This window comes from Oncorhynchus clarkii, chromosome 24, assembly GCF_045791955.1.
Source record: "Oncorhynchus clarkii lewisi isolate Uvic-CL-2024 chromosome 24, UVic_Ocla_1.0, whole genome shotgun sequence".
Taxonomy (NCBI): Eukaryota; Metazoa; Chordata; class Actinopteri; order Salmoniformes; family Salmonidae; genus Oncorhynchus; species Oncorhynchus clarkii.
The window spans coordinates 4,626,952-4,648,864 of record NC_092170.1 but is presented as its reverse complement, the minus strand read 5'-3'; the positions used below and the strand labels follow the sequence as shown (position 1 = coordinate 4,648,864).

General features: G+C 46.1%; 1 protein-coding gene across 3 annotated transcripts in view; it reads right to left on the bottom strand.

The window, feature by feature from the left end:
• Nucleotides 1-21,913, bottom strand: part of LOC139382356 (signal-induced proliferation-associated 1-like protein 3) — a 104,991-nt gene that overhangs the window by 15,602 nt on the left and 67,476 nt on the right. For all 3 annotated transcript variants that reach the window (XM_071126335.1, XM_071126333.1, XM_071126334.1), the window contains 8 exons: nucleotides 19,032-19,220; nucleotides 18,675-18,849; nucleotides 18,107-18,210; nucleotides 12,671-12,828; nucleotides 11,980-12,562; nucleotides 11,547-11,645; nucleotides 9,625-9,800; nucleotides 6,340-6,594 (listed from right to left, as the gene is read on the bottom strand). In XM_071126335.1, the coding sequence (XP_070982436.1) occupies nucleotides 6,340-6,594; nucleotides 9,625-9,800; nucleotides 11,547-11,645; nucleotides 11,980-12,562; nucleotides 12,671-12,828; nucleotides 18,107-18,210; nucleotides 18,675-18,849; nucleotides 19,032-19,220 (1,739 nt within the window). The remainder of the gene's footprint in view (nucleotides 1-6,339; nucleotides 6,595-9,624; nucleotides 9,801-11,546; nucleotides 11,646-11,979; nucleotides 12,563-12,670; nucleotides 12,829-18,106; nucleotides 18,211-18,674; nucleotides 18,850-19,031; nucleotides 19,221-21,913) is intronic.

Below are 21,913 nucleotides of genomic sequence, written 5' to 3'. Positions count from 1 at the left end.
AAACAGCCACAGACCATTATAACTTCTCCACCAAACTTTACAGTTGGCACTATGCATTGGGGCAGTTAGTGTTCTGATGGCGTTTACCAAACCCAGATTTGTCCATCGAACTGCCAGATGGTGAAGTGTGATTCATCACTCCAGAGAACGCAATTCCACTGAGTCCAATGGCGGCGAGCTTTACACCACTCCAGCTGACGCTTGGCATTGCGCATGGTGATCTTAGGCTTGTGTGCAGCTGCTCGGCCAAGGAAACAGTTATTGTGATGACGCTGCTTCCAGAGGAAGTTTGGAACTCGGTACGAGTGTTTCAACCGAGGACAGATGATTTTTATGCTCTTCGGCACTCGGCGGTCCTGTTCTGTGAGCCTGTGTGGCCTACCGCTTTTGCGTTGTTGCTCCTAGACGTTTCCACTTCACAATAACAGCACTTACAGTTGACCGGGGAAGCTCTAGCACAGCAGAAATGTGACAAACTGACTTGTTGGAAAGGTGGCCTCCTATTACGGTGCCACGTTGAAAGTCACTGAGCTCTTCAGTTAGGCCCTTCTACTGACAATATTTGTCTATGGAGATTGCATGGCTGTGTGCCATGTTGCCGAATCCACTAATTTGAAGGGGCGTCCACATAGTTTTGTAAATATAGTGTATCTAAAAGTAGAATTGAGAAATATTTGATCAAAGCTGGCATGTTTATGACATTTTGCCTTACCCAGGCCTCCTTAATTACTCCCTAAAGTTTCATCTAAGTGCTACAAAGCTAAATTTGGTGTCATTCGAAGCTTTACTATGTCCAAAGAGTACTAAATTGAGTAAAGAGTACTAAATTGATTTCAATAAACACATTTACATTAATGAATGAAAGTAGAAGACATTTTTCAATATGTTGTTGAGCATAATATACTCTAAGGCAGGGCTCTAAATTAAAAAAAATAATGTATTGGTAGCACTGGTGCTCCCAACTTCAAAAAGTTAGGAGCACTAAATGAAATTTAGTAGCACTAGAAAATAAGATTTTTTTTAAAAACTGATTGAGAAACATTGGGCCTAGGTAGTGACCTAGAAACGAACATGTAACACTAAATGAAATTTAGTAGCACTAGAAAATAAGATTTTTTTTAAAAACTGATTGAGAAACATTGGGCCTAGGTAGTGACCTAGAAACGAACATGTAACACTGTAAATACATGAATGTATTATTAAAGATAAAATGTCGATACGAATACTTGTCATGAAAATTACAAAGTCATTTGTGGAATATTAGGTTTCTATACTGAACAAAAATATAAAACGCAACATGTAAAGCGTTGGTCCCATGTTTCATGAGCTGAAATAAAAGACCCCAGACATTTTCCATACGCACGAAAAGTTTATTTCTCAACCCCCCCAAAAAAATGGCACAAATTTGTTTACATCCCTGTTAGTGAGAATTTCTCCTTTGCGAAGATAGTCTATCCACCTGACAGGTGTGGCATATCAAGAAGCCGATTAAACAGTAAGCTCATTACACAGGTGCACCTTGTGCTGGGGACCCTCCAAAAAGGCCACTAAAATATGTAGCTTTGTCACACAATGCCACACATTTCTCAAGTTTTGAGGCAGCGTGCAATTGGCATGCTGACTGCTGGAATGTCCACCAGAGCTGTTTCCAGAGAATTGAATGTTAATTTCTCTAACGTCATTTTAGAGATTCTGGCAGTATGTCCAACCGACACATTCGCAGACCACGTGTAACCATGCCAGCCCAGGACCTCCACATCTGGCTTCTTCACCTGCGGGATCGTCTGAGACCAGCCAGCCAGACAGCTGATGAAACTTGGGGTTTGCACAACCGACAAATTTCTGCACAAACCTGACTGGCGTTCGGCGTCCTAACTGACTTCAGTGGTCAAATTCTCACCTTCGGCATGCTAGAGAAGTGTGCTCTTCATGGGTGAATCTCGGTTTCAACTGTACCAGGCAGAAGGCAGACAGCGTGCATGGAGTCGATTGTAGATATGATTGTGGACTACAGGAAAAATAGGACCAAGCACGTCCCTATTGTCATCGATGGGGCTGTAGTGGAGCAGGTTGAGAGCTTCAAGTTCCTTGGTGTCCACATCACCAACAAACTAACATGGTCCAAACACACCAAGACAGACGTGAAGAAGGCGCGACAAAGCCTATTCCCCCTCAGGAGACTGAAAAGATTTGGCATGGGTCCTCAGATCCTCAAAAGGTTCTACAGCTGCACCAATCGAGTTGCATCACTGCCTGGTATGGCAACTGCTCGGCCTCCGACCGCAAGGCACTACAGAGGGTACTTGCGAACGGCCCAGTACATCACTGAACCAAGCTCCCTGTCATCCAGGACCTCTATACCAGGCGGTGTCAGAGGAAGGCCCTAAAAATTGTTGAAGACTCCAGCCACCCTAGTCAGACTGTTCTCTCTGCTGCCGCACGGCATGCGGTACCGGAGCACCAAGTCTAGGTCCAAGAGGCTTCTAAACAGCTTCTACCCCTAAGCCATTAGACTCCTGAACATCTAACCAAAGGGCTACCCAGACTACTTGTATCCCCCCCTCTTTTACACCACTGCTACTCTCTGTTGTTATCTATGCATAGTCACTTTAATAACTCTACCTATATGTACATATTACCTCAACTAACCGGTGCCCCCGCACATTGACTCTGTACCGGTACCCCCCTGTATATAGTCTCGCTATTGTTATTTTACTGCTGCTCTTTAATTACTTGTTACTTTTATTTCTTATTCTTATCCTTATTTTTTTTTTAACTGCATTGTTGGTTAGGGGCTCGTAAGTAAGCAATTTCACTGTAATGTCTACACCTGTTGTATTCGGTGCATGTGACTAATACAATTTGATTTGATTTGTATAGGCGAACGGTTAGCTGATATCAACATTCTGAACATAATCCCACCACCCCCATGGGGCACTATGTAATGGGCAGGCATAAGCTACGGACCTTGAAAACAACTGCATTTTATCGATGGCAATTTCAATACACAGAGATACCCTGACGAGATCCTGAGACCCATTGTCGTGCCATTCATCCGCTGCCATCTAGGCCCCATGTCGCAAGGATCTGTACAGAATTCCTGGAAGCTGAAAATGTCCCAGTTCTTCCACGGCCCGCATACTCACCAGACATGTCACCCATTGAGCATGTTTGGAATGCTCTGGATCGACGTCTACGACAGCATGTTCCAGTTCCCGCCAATATCCAGCTACTTTGTTTTTTAAGGTATCTGTGACCAGTCATGTGAAATCCCTAGATTAGGGCCTAATTTATTTATTTCAATTGACTGATTTCATTATATGAACTGTAGCTCTTTGAAATTGTTGCATGTTGAGTTTTTGTTGTTGTTCAGTGCCATATTTTCCTATTGTGACACAATACATTGAAAATCTTACATGGTCTCTTGAAAAAAAAAAAAACGTCAGGTTAGTGTCGACAAACATACAAGAGATCGGTCATTCATTGAGTTTTATGATCATTGATCTACTGGAGAAAGTGATCCCTCGTCCTTTCTTTCTGTGCACCCAAATGTTTGGGTGTAAAGGTTACCAGGTTGTTAGCTAGCTAGCCAACGAGGTAACACGCCTGAACAAGGTGCAAAATGGTTTAACAACGTCGATGAGCGAGTAGTTTTAGAATGGCCCGCAACATGGTTTATGAATGTAAAGTGCGGTCCCGGCGATCCTTTATAGGAGGATTTAAAAAAAAATGTTGCACACGGTAATACGGGTCAGATCCTTTGACCTGGTTGGACTGGAAGCGAGCCACTTTTGCTCTAGTAACGGTGCAACCGTGATGCTAACAAATCCGTACTTAATTGTTTCTCTAGGGGCACTGGGAAACAACAGTAAAGTGAAGCCTGGAAGATTTTTCATAGTTGCACAGTGCTCCCAAAATAAAACCCGAGTCACACAGCAAAAAACAGTACCAGGCAAAAGTTTGGACACACCTACTCATTTAAGGGTTTTTCTTTACGTTTAACTATTTTCTACATTGTAGCATCCAGACTATGAAATAACGCATATGGAATCATGTTATAACTAAAAAAAAGTGTTAAACAAGTAGCCACCCCTTGCCTTGATGACAGCTTTGCACACTCTTGGCATTCTGCACACTAGGCAGGGTAGCCTAGTGGTTAGAGCGTTGGACTAGAAACCAGAAGGTTGCAAGTTCAAACCCCCGAGCTGACAAGGTACAACTCCCTGTAGCTCTTTGAAATTGTTGCATGTTGAGTTGATGTTCAGTACCATATTTTCCTATTGTGACACAATACATTGAAAATCTTACATGGTCTCTTTAAAAAAAAACGTCAGGTTTGTGTCGACAACATACAAGAGGTCGGTCATTCATTGATTTTTATGATCATTGATCTACTGGAGAAAGTGATCCCTCGTCCTTTCTTTCTGTGCACCCAAATATTTGGGTGTAACTGTTCCTAGGCCGTCATTGAAAATAAGAATTTGTTCTTAACTGACTTGCCTAGTTAAATAAAGGTAAAAAATAAAATACAATAAAAAATGTTCTCTCTCAACCAGCTTCATGAGGTAGTCACCTGGAATGCATTTCAATTAACAGGTGTGCCTTGTTAAACGTTAATTTGTGGAATTTCTTTCCTTCTTAATGCGTTTGAGCCAATCAGTTGTGTTGTGACAAGGTAGGGGTGGTATAGAGAAGAAATCCCTATTTGGTAAAATACCAAGTCCATAGTATGGCAAGAACAGCTCAAATAAGCAAAGAGAAAATACAGTCCATCATTACTTTAAGACATGGTCAGTCAAATTTCAAACTTTGAAAGTTTCAACAAGCGCTATGAGGAAACTGGCTCTCATGAGAACTGTCCACAAGAAAGGAAAACCCAGACTTACCTCTGCTGCAGAAGATAAGTTCATTAGTTACCAGCCTCAGAAATTGCAGCCCAAATAAATGCTTCACAGAGTTCAAGTAACAGACACATCTCAACATCAACTGTTCAGAGGAGACTGTGTGAATCAGGCCTTCATGGTTGCTGCAAAGAAACCACTACTAAAGGACACCAATAACAAGAGACTTGCTTCGGCCAAGAAGCAATGGACATTTGACAGGTGGAAATCTGACCTTTTGTCTGATGAGTCCAAATTAGAGATTTTTGGATCCAACTGCCGTGTCTTTGTGAGACGCAGAGTAGGTGAACAGATGATCTCGGCATGTGTGGTTCCCACCATGAAGCATGGAGGAGGAGGTGTGATGGTGCTTTGCTGGTGACAATGTCTGTGATTTATTTAGAATTCAAGGCACACTTAACCAGTATGGCTACCACAGCGATACACCATCCCAACTGGTTTAAGCTTAGTGGGACTATTATTTGTGGACAATGACCCAACACGCCTCCGGGCAGTGTAAGGGTTATTTGACCAAGGAGGAGAGTGATTGAGTGCTGCATCAGATGACCTGGCCTCCCCAATCCTCCGACCTCAACCCAATTGAGATGGTTTGGGATGAGTTGGACCGCAGAGTGAAGGAAAAGAAGCCAACAAGTTATCTGCATATGTGAGAACTCCTTCAAGACTGTTGGAAAAGCATTCCAGGTGAAACTGGTTGAGAGAATGCCAAAGCTGTCATCACAGCTACTTTGAAGAATCTAAAATAAAAAATATATTTTGATTTGTTGAACACTTTTTTGATTACTACAGGATTCCATATGTGTTACTTCCTAGTTTTGATGTCTTCACTATTATTCTACAACGTAGAAAATAGTAAAAATATAGAAAAACCCTTGAATGAGTAGGTGTGTCCAAACTTTTGACTGGTACTGTATATATTGTTGTAAAGAAAATATATTACAGAGCAAGCGGTAAAGCTTCATATGACACATTTTTGCCCTGTAGCACCTACAGATGAAACATTACAGAGTCTTAAAGGAGGCCTGGGTAAGGTCAAAATATCATAAAAATGCCATCTTTGATCAATTATTTCTCAATTATGCCAAATTATTAGTTACAAATGTAAAATATATGTAAACAATTCTACCTCCAAAATAACCATGCTATGGGTTCCATTTCGTACAAATCCCCCAAAATCGTGGTATTTTGTATCCTGGTTTCGTGTGAAATCACTCATATGCTCTCCACCTACAGCGACGCTTAACGTTTTTTTTTATAAGGATAACCTCAATGTCGGAGCATTTATGAGAATCACACCAGGCCATGAGCATAGGACAACCCCCTCAAGACACTGACGCAAACAAAGGCAACGACACCAGTGTCTACGCACAAGGCAAACAAATCACACACACACACACACACACACACACACACACACACACACACGTCAGTGTCGCACCTCTTGTTGGAGAGGTGCTGGGGCTCCCTGTATGGGATGGGCATGACCATGGCCTTGTGTGAGCGGGGTTGGGGTGGTGGGGGGCCCATAGGGGTCCAGCGCTGAGGGGTGGGGGCGCTGTGCAGGCCAGGAGGGCCGGCGGTGCTGTCCCAGCGCCAATCGGGGGGGCGAGGGGAGGGCCGGTACCCTGCTGCCACAGGCTCAGGCTCTGGCTTCTGCTCCATTGTCTTCATCTCATACTCCTCTGTGCAGCCCCTACAGACAGAGAGGGGGAATGGAGAGTCAGTGGTACTGCAAGGCTACACCGTTCACACAGATTACACACAAACACCAGACAACAACTAGAAATGTCATAGCTGCTTACAACATGTCAGTGGCTACGCACACACACACACACACACACACACACACAAATGAGCTTCTTCAGGACTCCATCAGGACTCCATCAGGACTCCATACCCTACTGTAAGGCCCCGGGTCAAGTGTGTGCGTTTCTACGAGCGCACGTACAGATAGAAGCCATGACCTGACCTCTCAGTCAGCCAGTTGTCGCTGGACAGAAGCACGGTAAGATAAACCGCTAATCTCATAAAGATTCTCTCGGTCAGCCTTTCATTCCTGTGTATGTGGCCTAGATGTGTCACCTTGCATCGAGTTTATACACGCGCAAGGCGTGCGGAAATGGTCGTTGTAGGCTAGACCACTCCAGTTAAACACTTTTATTAGTGCGATAACAGGCTTTTCTTCAACTTCCCCTAAACAGTCACGATCTGGACATTAGGAGTCACTGCACTACCAATAATACAATGAAGTGCACATGAACATTTCTTGGCAAATTCAAAGGAACACCCTCAATTACGTAATATCAGTTTCAGTGGGGTGTTCGTCTCCTTTTCGACTCAAGAGAGCGCGACAGGTTAAAGAGGCACCACACCGCCACAGACATCGTACATCGCTGCAACGGGGGGGGGGGGGGGGGGGAGGTGAGAGGAGAGGAGGGACAGACGAGGGGAAATATAGATGAGGAGAGGACGGCGGGGGAAGGGAAGAGAGGAGAAAAGAAAGACAAAAAGAAGGCAGATAAAGAGAAGGGAAGAAAGGGACAGGATACATGAACAAATTCGAGGACATGGAAAAGGAGGGAAAGGGATGAGAAGTGGAGAAAGGGAAAGAAAATATGAATATAGCCTCTAGGTAGCGGACAAGAAGAGGAGAAGAGCTGGACAGGGGCAGATTGTCCTGTCCGTGTCTCTGTGTGTGATCTCTCCCCTATTATTTGACCTGGGTTAAGCTCAATCACACTGGCCTGGCCACACTAAGCCCAAGACTGCTTCAGAAAACAACAAACACACACACACACCACTACTACTACTACTACCGCTGCAGGCTAAAGTAAACAGAGCACACACACAGAGGGGACATCGCAACATCACATGCACGGTCTGTATGAAAGATACCAGGAGACACTGTATGGGTAGAATGATGGGAATATGGTGGTCTCTCGATCAGTCTCAAACACATACCAGTGAGTGTACTAACCAACCTTGTAAGGGGAAAAAAATGTGATCCCACACAAATATAACTGCCAATGTCAAGTCACGAAACAACCCTCACACACACACACACACACACACACACACACACACACACACACACACACACACACACACACACACACACACACACACACACACACACACACACACACACACACACACACAGACACTCGATAAGAACACGTACGGTGCACACACACCAGAGCACCAACCTTAGAGACAGAAAACACCGGTGCCCACTTCCAGAGACCGCTCCATCGCAATGGCCGGCCTGACAGCTGGAGCTCTCTCTCTCTCTCTCACACACACATTCCGCGAGCAAACACACACCCTCTCTCGCTACTGCATCTCTATATCGCTCTCCTGTCCACAGCGCACACCGGGAGGGGAGAGAAAGAGGAAGAAGTGAAGGCAGTTCTCTTTTCTCTCTCCCACCCACTTGGCTTCTCCCACCTGAGAGGTGTTCAGACACGTCTTCCCATCCAAGCTCCTCTACACCGCTGTACTGTACACACACTGCCTCTCTCTGTCTCCCCCCTCCTCTTCTACCCCTCTTCATTCAAACAGAGCACGCGGTTTTAATTCATCGCCTCTATATATTTCTTTATTTTCCAGCAGATTCCAGGCGTTAATCTCAGGCAATCTGTTTTCCTGGCACACTATAGAAAACGAGCGTGATAGAGAGAGAGAGGGGGGGGGGGGAGTGGTAGAGAGAGATGGGGGGTGAGGTGAAAAAGAGAGGGCGGAACAGAAAGAGTGAAATACAAGACTAATTATGTAGTGTGTGTAGAGGAGTGAGCGTGTGTGTGTGTGTGTGTGTATCAAATGGGTTTAAGTCATGCAATTAAACTGCCTTAAACATTAAAGAAGTCCAACCACTGTGCCCTCACACAGCCCCGGCAGCACAATTACTGTATTTAGCAAACCCCAACTCAATCAAGAACAGACATCCTGCTCCATGTGACCCTGACTACAGAGCAGCACACTCGGAGGGGGGCGGGGGGTCCAAAATGGCACCCTATTCCTTATATAGTGCACCACTTTTAACCAGAGCCCTATATGGGCCCTATTCGAAAGTCTTTGCACTAAATAGGGGAAAGGGTGCCATTCGGGAAACACCCAAGCTGGGCTATATATCGAGTAGAGACTAGTCCCACTGTGTGTAGTCAGTGCGTATTCATCTCAGTAACATTCAACCCCACACTATTTAATAGAGCCTCATTATCCCACTGTACTCAAGGCCCATACTCAGATGAAAGGTTGAGAGGAACGGAGCCAACAAAAGAAAAGAGATGGGGGAAGGGGAGATAGCAAGAGAGATAAAGAGTGAGAGGCACGTAAAAAAACACAGGCAATACAGGCAGACAGCGAGAAGGGGAACAAGAAAGCTTGAAAGGATATTGTGTACTCATTCCATTGATTATTATTTCGTTCTATCCGTCTCTTTCTTTCCCTCTCCTCTTTCACCACGTCCAGGAATTCACACATGTTCAGACCATGTGCCTCTCGCCTCTCTTTCACACACTCCCACTCAAAACTCTCCACAGAACAGAGACGTCTGGCCAGCATATCTCAGCTCTGTTGGTGTTGCTGTGTGTTGTGATTCTCCTCTCTCTGCAACACATCCTTCGGAGGCAGGATGATGCTTTGACACAAACACATTCATATTCACACACAGACACTCAAAAACGCACACACACTCAAAACACATGGGCACAAACACACTGACCTGCGGGGCCCTCCCTCCTCGTAGGGCGGTATGATCACCACTTTAACGGTGACCGACGTCCTCAGTAGGTCGATCATCTGCTCGTGTGTCAGGGTTACCGCGGCAACCTTGCAGATCTCCACCAACCGGCTGCCCTGCCTCAGCCCCGCCTGCCAGGCAAAGCCGTACTCCTCCACCTAAAGCAGGTAAAAAAAAAGAAGATGTAAATAAATAAATAAATATATATATATACAGTGCCTTGCGAAAGTATTCGGCCCCCTTGAACTTTGCGACCTTTTGACACATTTCAGGCTTCAAACATAAAGATATAAAACTGTATTTTTTTGTGAAGAATCAACAACAAGTGGGACACAATCATGAAGTGGAACGACATTTATTGGATATTTCAAACTTTTTTAACAAATCAAAAACTGAAAAATTGGGCGTGCAAAATTATTCAGCCCCTTTACTTTCAGTGCAGCAAACTCTCTCCAGAAGTTCAGTGAGGATCTCTGAATGATCCAATGTTGACCTAAATGACTAATGATGATAAATACAATCCACCTGTGTGTAATCAAGTCTCCGTATAAATGCACCTGCACTGTGATAGTCTCAGAGATCCGTCAAAAGCGCAGAGAGCATCATGAAGAACAAGGAACACACCAGGCAGGTCCGAGATACTGGTGTGAAGAAGTTTAAAGCCAGATTTGGATACAAAAAGATTTAAACATCCCAAGGAGCACTGTGCAAGCGATAATATTGAAATGGAAGGAGTATCAGACCACTGCAAATCTACCAAGACCTGGCTGTCCCTCTAAACTTTCAGCTCATACAAGGAGAAGACTGATCAGAGATGCAGCCAAGAGGCCCATGATCACTCTGGATGAACTGCAGAGATCTACAGCTGAGGTGGGAGACTCTGTCCATAGGACAACAATCAGTCGTATATTGCACAAATCTGGCCTTTATGGAAGAGTGGCAAGAAGAAAGCCATTTCTTAAAGATATCCATAAAGTTTGCCACAAGCCACCTGGGAGACACACCAAACATGTGGAAGAAGGTGCTCTGGTCAGATGAAAACAAAATTGAACTTTTTGGCAACAATGCAAAACGTTATGTTTGGCGTAAAAGCAACACAGCTCATCACCCTGAGCACACCATCCCCACTGTCAAACATGGTGGTGGCAGCATCATGGTTTGGGCCTGCTTTTCTTCAGCAGGGACAGGGAAGATGGTTAAAATTGATGGGAAGATGGATGGAGCCAAATACAGGACCATTCTGGAAGAAAACCTGATGGAGTCTGCAAAAGACCTGAGACTGGGACAGAGATTTGTCTTCCAACAAGACAATGATCCAAAACATAAAGCAAAATCTACAATGGAATGGTTAAAAAATAAACATATCCAGGTGTTAGAATGGCCAAGTCAAAGTCCAGACCTGAATCCAATCGAGAATCTGTGGAAAGAACTGAAAACTGCTGTTCACAAATGCTCTCCATCCAACCTCACTGAGCTCGAGCTGTTTTGCAAGGAAGAATGGGAAAAAATTTCAGTCTCTCGGTGTGCAAAACGGATAGAGACATACCCCAAGCGACTTACAGCTGTAATCGCAGCAAAAGGTGGCGCTACAAAGTATTAACTTAAGGGGGCTGAATAATTTTGCACGCCCAATTTTTCAGTTTTTGATTTGTTAAAAAAGTTTGAAATATGCAATAAATGTCGTTCCACTTCATGATTGTGTCCCACTTGTTGTTGATTCTTCACAAAAAAATACAGTTTTATATCTTTATGTTTGAAGCCTGAAATGTGGCAAAAGGTCGCAAAGTTCAAGGGGGCCGAATACTTTCGCAAGGCACTGTATATATAATATAAATTCACAATGAATTTTTATGGATTTGACATGACTTCACAGAAATATATTTTTTGAAGGAATGGAAAAGTACCTCAGCCACGGTGCCATCCAGCCTGACGTGGAACCCCAGCTGTCCCAGGCCGTTCCTCCTCAGAGTCATATCCACTGTCTCACAGCCCACCGTCAGCGCCTGGGGAGAGAGGGAGGGAGGAGAGCCTAGGAGCTTTAAGCAAATAAAAAGGCTTCAAAAAAGACTGGTGGTTTTAAATGCATCATTAAATACATAATCACACAAAACAGCCAAACATGGATTTTTGACCGCGAATCACGGTCACCTTAGCCTGGGTGGCTGTCTGTCTGCTTTAGCAAACTCTTAATTGTCTTACGCAACAATGTAGGGAAGTGGTACCCAGGCTATTTCTTCTAGAAAAAAAATCCAGTTGAACTCTTCCCTACCCCGGTGCCTCTTACACCACCATACATGTGGTAAACCTTCCCCAGCTCTATGACCTCTGCCCGCTCACCTTTAACCTCTGCACCACCTCCCTGATGTCCTGAGCAAAGCCCTCGGGGACTCGGACGGCGATGTGGTCTCCTCTCCCGTAGAAGATCTTCAGCGCCAGCCTCTCCGGCGTCCAGCCGATCACGTCGATGCAGAAGCAGTTGAACACCACTTCCTTGGTGTTGCAGTCTGCCAGGAGGATGTACTCTGCTGACACGCCCAGAGCGCAGGAGATCTCCGTCCCGCCGCCACTGAAGTCCTGGGCCAGCACCCTCCACGCCACCGCCCCGGCCGCTCCCAACTCGGCCCCCTCCCTCGCCCGCGCCCGCTCTCTCTTCTTCGACGCCAGCGAGATGAGGTTGTTGAGTTTGCCCGCGGAGTCGAGCGGCGTACTGCTCACACAGTTCTCGGCTAAGTCTCTGAGATACTCCTGTCGCGTGCGCGTGGCCATGGTGTGGAACTTCTCGGACTTGTGTGCGGCGCTCTCTGCATTGATCACCTTGGCCAAGAGGAAGTTGCGGAAGGCTTCAGGGTCACGGAACGTCACCCCGCTGGGGATGGGCGGGCCGAAGGGAGGCACGTCCTTCATGCGCGTCACAGCCACACTGAGGAGAGAGGGGTAAAAAAATAAAAAATACAAATCATCAACAAACCCACCAATAACAGCAGCACAATGAATGCCATGGTGAGAGTTGGTGTGTCCCCCCCCCTACCTGTAGCAAGTGCCGTCAGAGCAGGGGTTGTGCACGCGGACGATGACGAACACGTGCTGGAAGTGGGAGCGGATGTTCTGAGGGGTGAAGGGCAGCGCTCCCGGCTCCTGGAAGATTATTGTGACGATGTCGTTCCCTATGTGCCTCTTCCTCAGGAGCTGAAGGAGAAAGAAAAAGGAGAGGGAGCAAAAAGGAACGTGTGAAAGAGGGAGACAGAAAGGAGTGCGAGCGAGGGTGGAGGTAAGCACACAGAGTTGGCAGAGGGAGAGACAGACCGAAGCAGAAGGAGGGAGGAGAGCGAGTGGGGGAGACAGAACAAGTACAAGTGGCACTATGAGCTCACTTGACTCACTATCGCACCATTATATTGTTAGGGAATATAAGGTAGCTTCAGTTTGACAGGGGTTTCATCCTCCAGGGTAAGGAGCTTTTTTCAGGAGTTTATTGAAAAAATGTTTTAACCATGTGACCTGATTAGGAAAAACAGGTCCCATCATAACCCTAAAATGAATCACTGTCAATACCTTATAGGGTCCAGAGTTTTCCTAGTTAGGTTAACATATAAGGAAAAACTCCAGGCCCCAGGGGGAAAGTTGTCAGTGTGCAGTTGTCAGGTATCGTCAGGTATGTGGATGATCAGGGCTTTATTCAGGAATATTTCTTGGGCTACTTTGATGTGTCAAGTGGGCGAGATACAGTCTGTTTGACTTGATGAATTTTGAGATGTCTGAGTTTAAGTTCATAGAGAAACTCGTTGTCCAAACCTACGATGGTGCAGCTGTAATGGAATGTATCTGCTATTTGTATTTACAGCGAAGTCCCCTCTTGTTCCCTGAGTAAGAGTTGATGACTACTCCACTCCACTACCACTGACAACTTTCTTCTGACACGAACTGAAGCCATGTCTAATGTGCCCGCTCATCCACTGTTACATTTAATGTTTCCTCTCCAAGTACTGTGAGTACCCTTATCAATTGCGTCTCATTACTGTATGTAGAGTCAATCACAAACACAATCACATTACACATCATTGATTTTACTCCTTGCTTGGACTAACTCATTCTTAGATCTTTTGTCTAACTGTGTAGTGTGATTGTTTTTAGCCTTCCCAGTCAAATCCTGTCCAGCATTGGTCAAGCCTCTGAACACCTCAACTCATGCCTCATACCCTCATTCAATCCCTGCTGTGATCCCTTTACAACACGGTGTAAGTAGCCCTCTCATTCCCCATAACACTGTACAATAAATGTATTTATTAAATGCTTTAGGTTAAAATACTTCGTCTTTGACGATTTTTGAAAAACACTGTCGTCTCCATGCGTTCCGCGCCTATACCGTGGGTCTCCTCCGTTTTCAGGTCACCAGCCTCCACTGGTGTGAATGTCAGTCACACAGTGACAGAATCCATCCTGTGTCTATTTGCGGTGTAGCAGTGTGAAAGTGTCAATTATATAAGACAGCATAAAACTCTCACACACACACACACACACACACAAAGGAGCTCTGTATGCCTGAGACACACGTTCTGCCTGGGGCTGGACAACTGTCAGGGGCCCCTGGGGTCTGGATGTACTGGATATCTTCCTCTCCTCTCTAGGCCCTTGCCCTTAGTCACATTCACCTCTTCTCTTGCTCTCGTTTTGACTCTCCTCCTCTCTCTGGCACATAACATGACTCTTTATTGACTACCTGACTCTCTAACAGGTCTCTCCTCTCTGAGTGAGGGTTTATTGGTGATCAACACTGACACCTAGAGGTTGCACGGCAGAAGTAAAACATGTTGCTGCTGTTGCCTTTGAGCCCCTGGATGGAGTAAGTGTGCTGAATATTCGTCTATTCTCTGCCATTGTACCATTTACACACCCACACGCCTATAAAAGTAGTTCAGTCAGTCAGGCACACATATAGGTACACATATAGCGTAACCACAGAGTTTTTGTACCCAGAGGCGCAACGTCGCGATACTTCTGGGAATGCGTCTGGAAGCCGACTGACCAGGGTTTGGCAGACAATGGGAGGAGTGAGGAAGTCGTCCTTAGTTGTTCATTTTCTTGAATTCTAAAGGCAAAACCTAGATTTGAACAAATATCTTAAGTAGCTGGACCTGTCATTACTACAACCTTGTGAAACTGACAGGTATGATTTTCTTTTAATATCGAAGGAGTGACTTTAATTTGACAGCCTGCACATGCGTAATTTGGCAAGGCATGACCATTAGACCCGATGGAGGGTTTTTGCACATGAGCTATGCTAGCTAACGTCGCCTTCACGTGTGATTGGGGATTTCTATTGTAGAAGCAGTTTCTGCTAATCTTTATACTGTACAATCTTTGGCGTAACCAAAGACTGTACAGTATGAAGACTGTACATTATGAAGATACATCGTTTAGATTTTATTCATCAAACTCATTATTTAATGGAAGACATACAAGACCACTGATAATCTCCCTCGATCTGGGGCTCCACACAAGATCTCACCCCGTGGGGTCAAAATGATCACAAGAACGGTGAGCAAAAATCCCAGAACCACACGGGGACCTAGTGAATGACCTGCAGAGAGCTGGGACCAAAGTAACAAAGCCTACCATCAGTAACACACTACGCTGTCAGGGACTCAAATCCTGCAGTGCCAGACGTGTCCCCCTGCTTAAGCCAGTACATGTCCAGGCCCGTCTGAAGTTTGCTAGAGAGCATTTGGATGATCCAGAAGAAGATTGGGAGAATGTCACATGGTCAAATGAAACCAAAATATAACTTTTTGGGAGAACTTTCACAATCGGTGGCTGACTAAATACTTTTTTGCCCCACTGTATAGTGGATACATTCAAATAGTTGCTAATACATGCTAACAGCAACATTTTTGTCAGTCAAGGGGTCTGAATACTTTGGAATGCACTGTATGTGAATTGGTAGGTTATGAAAACTCAGTTTCAGCTACAGTGGGGCAAAAAAGTATTTAGTCAGCAACCAGTCCGTGTTGCCCAGCAACAGCCCCAAAACATCACTGCTCTAGAGGAGATCTGCATGGAGGAATGGGCCAAAATACCAGCAACAGTGTGTGAAAACCTTGTGAAGATTTACAGAAAACTTTTGACCTGTCATTGCCAACAAAGGGTATATAACAAAGTATTGAGATAAACTTTTGTTATTGACCAAATACTTATTTTCCACCATAATTCGCAAATAAATTCATTAAAAATCCTACAATGTGATTTTCTGGATTTTTTAGTTGAAGTGTAACTATGATGAAAATTACAGGCCTCTCTCATATTTTTGAGTTGGAGAACTTGCACAATTGGTGGCTGACTAAATACTTTTTTGCCCCACTGTAGCTGAAACTGAGTTTTCATAACCTACCAATTCACATACAGTGCATTCCAAAGTACTCAGACCCCTTGACTGACAAAAATGTTGCTGTTAGCATGTATTAGCAACTATTTGAATGTATCCACTATACAGTGGGGCAAAAAAGTATTTAGGGGGCAAAAAAGTATATATATGAAGTGCTCAGTGACTTTCAACGTGGCACCGTCATAGGATGCCACCTTTCCAACAAGTTAGGTTTGTCAAATTTCTGCCCTGCTAGAGCTGCCCCGGTCAACTCTAAGTGCTGTTATTGTGAGGTGGAAACATCTAAGAGGAACAACGGCTCAGCCGCAAAGTGGTAGGCCACACAAGCTCACAGAACGGGACCGCTGAGTGATGAAAAGCGTGTCAAAATCTACCTGTCCTCGGTTGCAAGACTCAATTTAGAGTTCAAAACTGCCTCTGGAAGCAACATCAGCACAAAAACTGTTCGTCTGGAGCTTCATGAAATGGGTTTCCATGGCCGAGCAGCTTCACACAAGACTTAGATTATTATGAGCAATGCCAAGCGTCGGCTGGAGTTGTGTAAAGCTCGCCGCCATTGGACTCTGGAGCAGTGGAAACGTGTCCTCTGGAGTGATGAATCATACTTCACAATCTGGCAGTCCGACGGACGAATCTGGGTTTAGCGGATGCCAGAACACGACCTGCCCGAATGCATAGTGCCAACTGTAAAGTTTGGTGGATGAGGAATAATGGAATGGGGCTGCTTTTCATGGTTCGGGCTAGGCCCCTTAGTTCCAGTGAAGGGAAATCTTAATGCTACAGCATACAATGACATTCTAGACAATTCTGTGCTTCCAACTTTGTGGCAACAGTTTGGGGAAGCCCCTTTCCTTGTTTCAGCAATGCCCCAATGCACAAATTGAGGTCCATACAGAAATGATTTGTCCAGGTCAGTGTGGAAGAACTTGACTGGCCTGCACAGAGCCCTGACCTCAACCCCATCGAACACCTTTGGGATGAATTGGAACGCCGACTGCGAGCCAGACCTAAATCGCCCAACATCAGTGCCGACCTCACTAATGCTCTTGTGGCTGAATGGAAGCTCGTCCCAGCAGCAACGTTCCAACATCTAGTGGAATGCCTTCCCAGAACAGTGGAGGCTGGTATAACAGCAAAGGGGGAGGACGAACTCCATATTAATACCATGCAGGTGTCCACATACATTTGGCCATGTGGTGTATGTGCTAGCAACAGTTACTGTACAGTTGGCATGCATTTAATGAACATAGATACCGTTAGCAGCACATTACAAATATAAGCACACTCGTGGGGTTTATATGACCTTGTACATTCACCCACATTAAGTTCTCATGCAAACACTTGGGCAAACGATTTTAAACATACACGCACGCGCACACAAGAAATGCCGAGCTTAACAACCGACGCACAGTTTCACTCGCACACACCGTTAACACAACGCCCTGAGGGATATGTCGGAAGGCAGCTTTATTTAGAGCAGAAAGGGAAACCTAGAGCCCGAGCCCCACCCAGCTTCGATCCGGTTATAAGAGAGAGAGAGAGAGAGAGAGAGAGAGAGAGAGAGAGAGAGAGAGAGAGAGAGAGAGAGAGAGAGAGAGAAAGAGAGAGGACTGAAAAGGCCATTCAAAAAGGGAACAAAGACTCCAGGAAAAACACCACAGACACAGAATTGAAGAGGAACGCCAGTCTAAAAGAGAGGGAGAGAAGTTCTATTTCACGAGCAGCCGCAATTGTCCATGTCCGAGCCAGACAAACTATAGAACAGAGCTACAACAAAACCACATTACACAAACACAGGACAGTTTATAACCCTTCCTGTCTCGGTCCGCCATGTGTCTTCTGAATCTGAGCTATGACACTCAACGGTGACACTCGGACGGACGTCCAAAGGATTAGTGAGACTTTGACAATGGCCACGCCACCCTGAGTACCCTTTGGGTCATCTGGAAGAGTGCCTGACCCCTGTAACTACACCTGTGGGATTGACCAGACAACAATACTAGATAGAAGGGGAGTTGAAGGTGTTTGGGGTGGGCTGTGGTAGACCATGGTGTGTGTGTGTCTGTGTGTGTGTGTTGGTCTCACCTGCTGTGGGTTGTTGGGCATGTAGGGCAGCATGGTGGACACGTGGAACATGACCTCATAGCCCTGGTAGGTGGTGTACAGGGAGTGGGTTCCCGTCGAGTCAGCTGGGGGAAACCGAGAGAGAGAGAGAGAGCAACACACACAAACATACGCACAAGCAAACACACAGTCAACGTTTCGTTATCCTGTCCCAGTTCAGCACCAGGGCATGACCTCAACAAATAAAGGAACACCACATAAAAAAAAAAACACACAGTCTGTCGAGACTCTTTCTAAACGGTTGACTTCACAGGCTGTGACGCAGCAACTGTGTTTTTATATCCATGAGCCATTTGACAGGAATCACTCATTTTACTCAGTGTTCACACCTGGGCCTTAAGTTCCATCATTACAAAAACTACATTTAACCATTAGGAAGGCATGCAGAAAACTGTGCTGACATTGGGCACGCACATTCGCCTGCACACACACCCTACTACGCACCCCCCCCCCCCACACACACACACAAACAAGACACAAACACCAACGAACACAAACACCCTACCCTCCCACACACACAGACACGTACTCTTAGTGTCCAGCTGGGCGGCATAGTTGGTGAAGCCTCGGAGGCACACCTGCTCCCCTAGCAGGTCCATGAAGGCCGAGAAGGCGGGCGTGGCCTCTTCGTTGTTATACATCTCCTCTTCGGTGCTCTGCCCTGCCCGACACAGCAGCACTCCCACCTTGTGCTTCTGACTCAGCTACACCGGAGAAGAAACAAATATTAGGCCGCATTCACACGCGGCTGCCGCGCCCCCGGCGCAAACAGAGACACACCTATCTGCCGTTTATGACTGTAGCTATAGGAGGTGATATCAGAGGTGATAAAAAGACACAGAGATGTCACTTAACTCGCGCCTGAGACCATGGCCCGCCGACTCACCCCCTGTTCGTCCAGTTTGAGGAGCTGCTCGGTGACCTTGGGCGTGCTGAGAGCCAGGCGCAGGCAGGACACACTGAGCTCCGGAACCACCTGCTCCAGCACCTCCTTCAGGGGGAGACCCCGCACCGTGCCGTGCCTCCCCGTGGAGGCCACCGCATCCTCCAGGATGGACCCCCGCAACGTCACCAGCTACACACACACACACACACACACACACACACACACACACACACACACACACACACACACACACACACACACACACACACACACACACACACACACACACACACACACACACACACACACGGAGGACATGGGAGTGATAGAGATGTGAAACACACACAAAAAGGTAAGATGAGACGTACTTTATTGTCCATTAACTTGAAGAGAACTTGCTCACATCTATGTCTCTGGAAGTTGTTTTGAGTTGTTTTGTCTTCAGTAGATGAATATCTGCAATCTTTAAAAGCTTCTTACTGCCATGCACCTGAGTGAACCCTACAGGGGAGACCGGTACTCGGGGTGTTTCCAGACAGCGGGGCTATAATAATCTCAGGTGCTGAGAGAGCTGTATTTTATTCAATGTATTCAGAGAGACCACGGCACCGTGCTTCATTAAAACTGCTACACACTGCCGAGGAGCTGGAGGGGACGAGAGAGTGCTTCACCTTAACGAAGTCAAGGGTTTTTGTTGTGGGGGAAAAGAAACCCCTAAATAGTGCAGGTTAAATTCCAACTATTCAGATGACCTTCTGGCACAACACAGAGCTACTCAAGTCGTTTCTCAGATGCTGAGCCAATAGTTGCCAAAAACCTGTCGTCGAACTATTCATATCGTGTTTCCCCCGGTGACCTTTAACCTCTGACAATTGTCTCCAACCCAATCTCTCCCCCTGGGAGGCAGGATGGGGAACCCTTATGTTGGTGTCCAGTAGTGGCTGACTGCACCAACCTGGGGCATCTGTAGGGTATGTGTAACAATGTGTTTGAGTGCACGTGGACGTGTGCGATTGAGTGTGCATCGTGTGGTTATAGCATGCTGTGTCAGCGTCGTTCAATCTTCAATGAATGAGGGAAGGGGGGGGTTGTGGGCTGGCTGGCTGGCTGGCTGGCTGGCTGGCTGGCTGGCTGTCTGTCTGGGAACCAAGGACAGGCCTGAGTGGAGCGTTTGTGTGAGCTGATCTCTGTAGACACAGGCGGCGGAGCGGCCCATTGTTCCATAGGGGCTAAGGCGCTGAGGCCAGGCAGCCATGTAATCCAGCTAAAAACAACAGGGAGGGCAGCAGCTAGCCAGAGGGGCACAGTCACTCACTGGACACTATTGGAAAGTACTATTAAGATGGCTATTTGTGCAGTGGTCAGTCAATCTGTCAATCAGTCTCTGAGTATTCAGACCCCTTAACTTTTTCCACATTTTGTTACGTTACAGCCTTTTTCTAAAATGGAGTGAATTAGTCTCCCCCCCATCAATCTACACACAATACCTCATAATGACAAAGCAAAAAAACGGAAGCGCTGCGGGACATATCACATTTACGTAAGTATTCAGACCCTTTACTCAATACTTTGTTGAAGCACCTTTGGCAGCACCTTTCAAGTTTGAGCTCTGGCTGGGCCACTCAAGGACATTCAGAGACATGTCCCGAAGCCACTCCTGCATTGTCTTGGCTGTGTGCTTAGGGTCGTTGTCCTGTTGGAAGGTGAACCTTTGCCCGAGTCGGAGGTCCTGAGTGCTTTGGAGCAGGTTTTCATCAAGGATCTCTGTACTTTGCTTCGTTCGTCTTTCCCTCGATCCGGACTAGTCTCCTAGTCTCTGCCACTGAAAAATCCCCACAGCATGATGCTGCCACCACCATCCTTCACCGTAGGGATGGTGCCAGGTCTCCTTCAGTCGTGACTCTTGGCATTCAGGCCAAAGAGATCAATCTTGGTTTCCAGAGAATCTTGTTTCTCATGGTCTGGGAGTCCTTTAGGTGCCTTTTGGCAAGCGGGCTGTCATGTGGCTTTTACTGAGGAGTGGCTTCCGTCTGGCCACTCTACCATAAAAGGCCTGATTGGTGGAGTGCTGCAGAGATGGTTGTCCTTCTGGAAACAGGATGCACTGGAGCTCAATTTCGAGTCTCATAGCAAAGAGTCTGAATACTTAAGTAAATAAAGTATGTTTTCGCTTTGTCATTATTGGCTATTGTGTGTAGATTGAGTATTTTAAAAAAAAATAATAATAATTTTTAGAGTAAGGCTGCAACGTACATTTTTTTGTGGAAAAAGTCAAGAGGTCTGAATACTTTCCGAAGAGCATTGTACAAGAAACATCCTGAGAGAACTTGAGTGTGCAGGAAAGGTAGTGCCAGGTACATGTGGACTCTTAGAGTGCCCTAAAAATAGTGGCCTGGATTGTTTATGGGCTTTTCCACATGAATATTTCAGTGGTGCCCTAGTTTGTTAATGGGAGATCCCCGCACACTGGGGCACCTGCTTTTCAAAACCCTGTCCAAGGAGAAAGTGTCCACACTTGGTGTTTATAATCTACTAAAGAGGACTTTGGTAATGCTAGACGGCCAATCATAGAGAATGCCCTGTCCCAGGCCTGGAGGGGTGGTGATCCAATCAGAGCACATCTTTGCTTGCCTGGCTACCCAGACTCATTGCTCCGGCCAAACACTACGCTGTACGTACGGACGTTAGTTTCTTCTCCGCAATGAGTCTGGATCTGAGGACCTCCCCAACCCTTTACCGAAAGCGAACACATTCGGGCCGTCTGATTGGTCCAGAAACCAATGGGTTGGGCCAGAGTTAGAACACACGTGGGTAAAGTGGCGGTTTGACAATGTGTCATTGGCTTTGATACTCTGATCAGGTAGAGACGATCTAAATCGCTG